Here is an 8485-nt window from a genome sequence, read left to right as displayed (position 1 = left end):
ATTGATTTCATTTCATAACCTTTATTTAAACTCGGAGATATATTGAGGAGTAACCTCATTTACAATATAGCCGAGATGAAACACAAAACATATAAGGACAGAAGACAAGACATTTGAAATATACAAAAACATAATAGAATACCAGAATTTAAAGGTGACTAGGGTAAATTGAGACATAGTTAAAAGCACGAGCAGTTAGAGGTAAAATAAGATGTAGTTATTATTTAAATTGTCCTATTGATAAAAGTGAGGTAAGTTTCAATAGATTTTGCAGAGTGTTCCAGAGTATTCGCGCCCAACATTCACTGAATTTTTTCCTTTTTCCCCCCTCTTTTCTTTTTTTCAGATTAAGGCCTAGTCCACACGAACACGGGTATTTTTGAAACCGAACTTTTCTGGACCCCGGTTAAAAAAAATTCGCGTCCACACCACCGGTGTGATAAAAAATAACTCCGTCCACATGAAACCGCAAATCCGTCTTCATGTGCATTCCAAAGCAGTAGGTGGTGATATCACTCCTAACAGGAAAGCAGCTATAACTTGTACAGAGAGAGTGGAGGCTCAAACAGCTCAAACTGACCGGCACCGCGAGTCCGCGCTACTAACACACCCCGCCCGTAATCTCTTGTTTATGACAGATACGAAAATACACAAATACACACATCGCAACGATAATCCATCGATCCACTGATTGATTCTGAAAGGCTTCATTTAAAACAAATGTACAGGACGGAAGGAAGCAACACAGTGGGGAAGTGACCGCAATTTACAATTTGATAAAAGCCTATTTTAGCCATATCAGCATGGTGGGGTCCGCCCGCTATTCCGACATGTCTCTATTTAGACATCCCGCTATTAGATGACATCCCTCTATCTAGACATGCCGGTAGTCCGACACTTTTTGATACCGCTATTCCGATTTTTTTTTTTTTTTTTTTTACAGCTGCGATACCCAGGCGCGTCTCTCTCTCTTTTCTTTTCAGCATGCCTATCACCGGTTTGATGAGGGAGTGATGTTCTTAATTTCAACAACTCAACTATCAAGTCGCAAACAAAACTAACACACATGATAAACAAACAGAACTATGCTGCAGTTTGTTTGTCAAGTTAACCTGTCACCTTCAGCACCACGGACAGCGGAGAGCTGCATCTGTGAGCGTCTGGGCTCTGGGCTCAGGGCCTGGGGCCTCATTTATCAAAACTGTAAGTAAGCAGTGTAAAACTGCTGCTACTAAATGTTTTGCTTAGGCCTACGGAGAAAAGACACCCAAAATATTTACACCTTTTTCAGATCTATCAAACTGTGCATGCACAACTCTCCGCAATTTCTCTTTGATAAATCAAACTGGTTACAAGAATGGTGTGCAGTTGTGCACGTGAACACACCTCTGCCCCCGGAATGCGTAGACAACCAATGGTCAGCACGTGCATATTAATTAGCCATGTGCTCTCTGTGGAGCAGCAACAAAGTTATTCTCTCTTCAGCTGACTTCAGTGACAGAATAATAACAGTCTCAGTAGCTGCAGATCAGGGGTGCTGCTGCCGGTGTGTTTTTAAACTTGGAGGGTTTGTTTTTTCTTCTCTCTTATAGGCCTATGTATTTGTGTATGAGAAACAGTGTCTCAGATGAAGAAAAAAAATCAGGACAGGTCTGACTATAATGTAGCCTAATCAATCAATGTCGGAAAAGCGGAATGTTTGAAAAATAGTAAAGTGCCCCTACTCCGACAATGAAAAAAAGAATCTCGGAATAGTGGGACGCTTGAAAAATAAAATTAGAAGTCAATGTCGAAATAGCGGCATGTCGGAATAGCAGCATGTAACCACATATGGTGACCACGCGGTTTTGTATTAGTGTCCGCATGTTTAGTGATTATTGATATTCACAGGAGCGTCTGAGTGGTCAGTGCATGGTCAGCGTCGAGAACTTGACGTGCTAGCAACAGTAACTAGGGAGGGCAGGGATTTCTGAAAAATGTCCGGTTTTCCTGTCCACACGTGAAGCTGAAACCGGAGTTTTCGAAAAAGTTCACCCTGGACTCCGGTTACAAAAAACTCCGGTTTCAGGAGCCCAGTTCTGTGGTTACGTGTGGACGAAAGGCCAAACCGTGTAGAGAAACACACGGTTTCAAAAATACCCGGGTTCGTATGGACGGGGCCTAAAAGGCAATGAGTAACTATGAGTAACTTCACAGATAAATAAAACACAGAGCACAGATACAATGAGACAGACCTATAACACACAGTTTATTTATTTTTAGTATAGTTTTATATATTTTGATTGACAGATGATCAAGGTCCAGGATCCAATCAAATAGGTGCAGTATGGAGTTATTTTTGTCTCATAAATATCTGTAAACGCACAGAAGGTGATCTACAAATGTTCCTTGGTTTGCACCAGGTTTGCACACGTGTTTTGCGATCCACAAATACAAATTTCTAATTTGTAACTTGTATTTTGGTTTTTACAAATAAATGTGTATTTGTAAATATATTGTATATTTGTAAATGTATAATTTTCCATTTGTAAAAACAAAAAAGCCATTTGTAAAACCGAAAATTCTGTCTGTGACGTGTGACTCTGCATTTGTGGATCACCAATCACACACGCATCTCTTTCCGCAATGACGTATTTCTGAGACATTCCTGTCGAGATCATATAATACATCCATGGTCGAGATCACACAGAATCCACAAACTCACAGCTGCTGATTCACAAATGTCCGCTCTCCTCACCAGGAGGGGCAGTGTTGGCGAGTAGCTGAATGAAAACTAACGAAGAAGACTGCTACTGGTTTATCTCGAGAAATTATTTTAATTCCCACTGTTAATGCGTCACTTTATTAAGTTTTAATGTTTTTTCATGCGATAAAGTAACTGTTAAGACCCCCAATATGCGGTTAGTTTATCCAAATAACGCCTGTTTAGAAGTTTGCTCCGCCGTTCGCGGAGCAGTGAAGCTCCATCTGTGGAGCAGCTAAGCTAACTAGGCTACCACCGGACGAGCGGTCTATCACAGAGGCTACAGCCGGGCTACTGAGGTGGTCGGCCGGCTAAGCCGCGGTCTCCTCCCAGGGGAGAAAACGACCTGCATTGTTAATGTCAACTGACTGACCGTTTCATTGTAAAACATTTATTTATTGATGTAGCGGTGGTGACTGTACATAGCCCATCATAGACTAAATAGTTTTGTTTGTTGATATAGCCTACAGACTACACCACTGAATGAGACAACATGTATCTCCTAAAAATAATTCATCCAGTCGGCGGTAAACCTCTAAAAAACTGCCGGTAGATTGATGGGCTCCTTTTCTCCCCTGGGAGGACGACGCAGATTAGCCGACCGACCACCTCAGCAGCCCGGTTGTTGCTTCTGTGATGATCCGCTCATCCAGAGGCAGCAACCGGGTTGGGGCTTGGTCTCTCCCCTGGAATGACGCCGCGGCTTAGCCGGCGGACCACCACAGCAGCCCCGGCTGCTTCCTCTGTGATGATCTGCTCATCCAGAGGCAGCAACCGGTTTACTGAAGTGCTCGTTTTCTCCCCCGAGAAGACGCCGCGGCTTAGCCGGCCGAACACCACAGCAGTCCGGCTATAGCCTCTGTGATAGACCGCTCGCCCGGTGGTAGCCTAGTTAGCAGCCAACTAGGCTAACGGCGGAGCAAACTTCCAAACAGGCGTCATTTGGATAAAAATAACCACATATTGGGGATCTAAACAGTCTAACATCTAAACATCTAATCAGATCTAAACAGCAGCCGGGCTGCTGCGGTGGGCTGGCTAACCAGCTTCGTCATTCCGGGGGAAAAAACGAGCCGGGGGAGACCTGGATGACAGCGGAGGTTAGCCGGCCGACCACCACAGCAGCCCGGCGGTAGCCTCTGTGATAGACCGCTCGTCCGGTGGTAGTGTAACAGATGTGCACTCACTCCACCCATAAAAGACGTGCTAACCAACCCGCCAAGTGGTTGTCAACCTCTTGGCGAAGAGGTTAGCATCGTCGCCTCCGGTGCGGGAGGTCGTGGGATCGAACCCCACCTAGGGCAGGCCGTGAGAAACACAACGCAGAGGGCCAGATATGACATCGGCTACAGTGGTGCCGTGACCCGGATGCCCTGGGTGGAGTGAGTTCAACGGGGGTGAGTGTAACGGATGTGCACTCACTCCACCCATAAAAGACGTGCTAACCAACTCGCCAAGTGGTTGTCAACCTCTTGGCGAAGAGGTTAACATCGTCGCCTCCGGTGCGGGAGGTCGTGGGATCGAACCCCACCTAGGGCAGGCCGTGAGAAACACAACGCAGAGGGCCAGATATGACATCGGCTACAGTAGCCTAGTTAGCTTAGCTGCTCCACAGATGGAGCTTCACTGCTCCGCGAACGGCGGAGCAAACTTCCAAACAGGCATCATTTGGATAAACTAACCGCATATTGGGGATCTAAACAGTTACTTTATCGCATGAAAAAACATTAAAACTTAATAAAGTGACGCATTAACAGTGGGAATTAAAATAATTTCTCGAGATAAGCCAGTAGCAGTCTTCTTCGTTAGTTTTCATTCAGCTACTCGCCAACACTGCCCCTACTGGTGAGGAGAGCGGCCCTTTGTGAATCAGCAGCTGTGAGTTTGTGGATTCTGTGTGGATCTCGGCAGGAATGTCTCAGAAATACATCATTGCGGACAGAGATGCGTGTGTGTGATTGGTGATCCACAAATGCAGAGTCACACTTCACAAACAGAATTTTCGGTTTTACAAATGGCTTTTTTGTTTTTACAAATGGAAAATTATACATTTACAAATATACAATATATTTACAAATACACATTTATTTGTAAAAACCAAAATACAAGTTACAAATTAGAAATTTGTATTTGTGTATAGCAAAACACGTGTGCAAACCAAGGAACATTTGTAGATCACCCTTTGTGGATAGCAAAACACGTGTGCAAACCAAGGAACATTTGTAGATCACCTTCTGTGCGTTTACAGATATTTATGAGACAAAAATAACTCCACAGTGCAGGTCCCGACCAGCTAGGTGCTGGATCTTGTTCCGGCAGGGTCAAGCACAAATCAAGCACTGGTTGTATTTTTTATATGAGTCTTGTGCGTTGGTGGGTAATCACTTTGTTTCTTTGTGTTGTTCTCTCACAGTGTAACCCTGTCATGATTGATGCTATCGAGGTCTCTGCTGCTCACCGTGCCCGGTACTTCTGGGGGAACTTGCCCGGCATGAACAGGTAGGTCAACTCTGAGCATTTAAAGGTCATCACATCAGTGAAAAACACACACACACACACACACGTCCACTCTTAACAATAATGGGTTTGTGTGACCTGTAAGTAATTCTTTATTTCTACAGCACAGTGAATAAATAAAACAAAACGATAACAAGGCACCAACACCATAGAAATGAAACAGTGGAAAAACAGTAGTTAAAATATCTGGCTAATTGAATGCTTGCGGAAACAGCTGAGTTTTGAACTGTGCTTGATAATGTCCACCAAGGCAGAGGCTCTCCAGTCCAGGAGGAGAGCACTCCACAGCCCAGAAGCCACAGTTTGAAAGGCACGTCATCTTTTGTTTTCAGCCAGGTTCAGACTACACGATTTTTTTTGTCTTTCACGATGGTCACCATGTCGGATTAAACGATCACAGTGGCGTAAACTCTTGTTGTGTCTTGTTCGGGAGACTGGCAACACTACAAGTATCACCCCGACCAATCATCGTTCACGACCGATCACGACCCTGTAGGCTACGAGTTCATAGGTCATCTAGGGGGCGTCACAACAAACTGTCAGTCATGGATACTGTAGCGCTGTGTGTGATAGTGGTCTTTTGCTCAGACACAAAATAAAAGGAAGAAAAAATGATAGTGGAGCCGTTTCCAGGTCTGGTGAAGAGGACAGTCTGACTGTCTGTCCTTCACAGAGAACGTGGGGGATAGTAACAGATGTGTAAACCTCAACGTTAACTTATATTGTGCACATGAAGCTTTTTTTCTGCTTTATCATTTACAAAACATATAGTAGTAGTGCAGTAATCATAGAAACAACAGGGTAAACATTACATTAATAATAACTGAAAAACAAATAAATGATACAGAAAATAAATAGAAATATTGCACACATGTTCACTGGGTATAAACAATGTGTCAGAGCGCTCTGTCATCCTATTGGTCAATATCAAGGTTCACATCGTAGGAGATGTCAGACTAGGCGAGGAAATAAAAAAAATTCTAACATTCTAGACTTCCCGTCGGGGCGTCGTACAGCGTTGTAGACATAAACCCGCTGGTTGTCAATTATGTTACACTACACGTCCGTTTATCGTTCCCGACGCTCATAATTGGGCACGACGCTGGAAATGTGTCGGCCACGAAGAAATCATGTCAAAATCGGCCTGAAATCGTGTAGTCTGAACCCGGCTTTAGTCTAGTCCGGGGTACAACCAGGAGCCTCTGGTCAGAGGGCTGGAGAAGGTCGGGAATGTATGGGGGGGCTACCCTGTGTGTTAAACTTCTTCGAAGCGTGAATGGGACGGGGGTTGTATTAGTGTAATAACATGTCTGTCATACTGTAGCAGCTGGAAATGTCCTGGAAAATGATTTAAGGGGAGACACTACAGGTGAATAGGGTAAAAGTTTTAACTAACACATATCACCATGAAACTTGCCAAGTTTATCACTTACATTAAGACAAATATTTTTTGTATTACAAGTTTTGTCAAATTTTATGTTTAAATATGTAAATGATATATCAACAATCCCCTCTGTAAAAACTTTCAGAATATAGACAGGAATAAAACTGGAAGGTTTGGTGTCTGTAAGTGCTGCTAAAGTGGAGATTTCTAGCTCAGAGTCTGAGGAAAAACTCATTTTGAGAAAACGGCCTTTAAAGACTTGTTCTGTAAAATTCCATAGATTGTTAATGTAAATCATACTTTTACGATTGGTTGCGGATACGAAGGAAATTACAATTTTTGGAGCCGTCATCATTGTTCAGGAGAGAGAGAGCTTTACAATGATACCCGACATGACATGGGTCAGACAACAGGCACAGTATGTCACAGTAGCTGCTAACTTTTTGTAAATTTAGGAGAAATCTACTGACGAAAGAGACAAAATGAAGTAAAATAACCACCTTAATGTGGATTTTCTACCATTTCTTTTGATTTTTCTGAAGGAATACATGTTAAGGAAGAAAACTAGCCCAAAATCTCAAAATTGAACACTGCATGAAAAAACAGTGTTTTTGCCTGTAGTGTCTCGCCTGGAAAAAAGTGGGAACCTTGTTTCATCACTTGACTGTAATCTGCCCAAAAGACCAAAATTAACTTAAAATTGTATCTACCGTGCTATTGGAAAAAGGGTTTAGAGTATTTTCCAGGGTTATCAGTATCAAGTTTGAAATCTTACTGTGGTGGTGAACCGTGGTGTGTGACTGCTCCTCTCTGCTTCAGGCCTCTGTGTGCCTCAGGGATGGACAAGCTGGAGCTGCAGGACTGCCTGGAGCACGGCAGAGTTGCAAAGGTCAGATATGGACGAGGATAGGTCAATGATGAAGAAGCATGGATTTTTTTTTTTTTTTACCCACTCTCTGCAACTCCAAATTTCATATTTGCATACTTTCTCGTTTGAACGTGTTTTTGTTGTCTCGTAGTTTGGAAAGGTGCGCACCATCACGACCCGCTCCAACTCCATCAAACAGGGGAAGGACCAGCACTTCCCTGTGCTGATGAACGGGAAGGAGGACATCCTGTGGTGCACTGAGCTGGAGAGGTGAGCAGAGCACACACACACACAGACACCAGTGTTAATGTTGTCAGCTATTTTTCAATTTAGTTTTAGTCTTAGTCTTGTGTCAAATGCCCTTATTAGTTTTAGTCAACTTGTATTCTTTTTTGTTTAGTCTAGTTTTAGTCAATAGTCTTTGAAAGCAGATTGACAGTAATGTTAATCAAACAAATAGATTAATTTTAGTCTTTTTCTCACTCATCTCACAAGATTTTATATTATTACCTGATGAAGTAGCTCCACATGTTGCCAAAGATCCCACCAAATTTTATTTTTTAAAGCAGGTAAATATATACATATCGACCCAGATGCAGCTACGACATCTCAAATAAGGAATAAGAAGTTTTATATTCTATTGTTCAGTGTGTTTCAGGCAGGAATACATTTATTGAAACACGGGTTAACACGTGAAACGACTCTGTGTATTGATTGGCAGCACGTTTTACCAGAGAAGCTCTGTTTGTACTCACCGCATTTAGCACAGTGTGGGTGTGTGCTCCTCACTCAGACACACACACACCCCTGGCAGCAGCGCAGGAGGAGAAAAAAACTGACGCGCATCCAGTGAAGGCGCTTTTTGGATTGTAATTTTAAAAGTCTGTAACAAAAAAAGAAAGAGACATTTTATTAAGTTTTTATTTAACTAAGTAGATTTCGTCTCGTCTTTTTTCGTCAACAAAAAATGTGT

The 8485-nt window shown here is 42.9% G+C and overlaps 1 protein-coding gene across 1 annotated transcript in view; it reads left to right on the top strand.

The window, feature by feature from the left end:
- Positions 1 to 8485, top strand: part of dnmt3bb.1 (DNA (cytosine-5-)-methyltransferase 3 beta, duplicate b.1) — a 92748-nt gene that overhangs the window by 81590 nt on the left and 2673 nt on the right. The window contains exons 18-20 of the mRNA XM_085783079.1: positions 5026 to 5242; positions 7464 to 7533; positions 7664 to 7782. Of these exons, the coding sequence (XP_085639205.1) occupies positions 5026 to 5242; positions 7464 to 7533; positions 7664 to 7782 (406 nt within the window). The remainder of the gene's footprint in view (positions 1 to 5025; positions 5243 to 7463; positions 7534 to 7663; positions 7783 to 8485) is intronic.

Source organism: Trachurus japonicus, chromosome 7 (genome assembly GCF_045865225.1).
Source record: "Trachurus japonicus isolate A0001 chromosome 7, Traja_1.0".
NCBI classification, from domain to species: Eukaryota; Metazoa; Chordata; class Actinopteri; order Carangiformes; family Carangidae; genus Trachurus; species Trachurus japonicus.
This window is presented reverse-complemented; position numbering and strand designations above follow the sequence as displayed.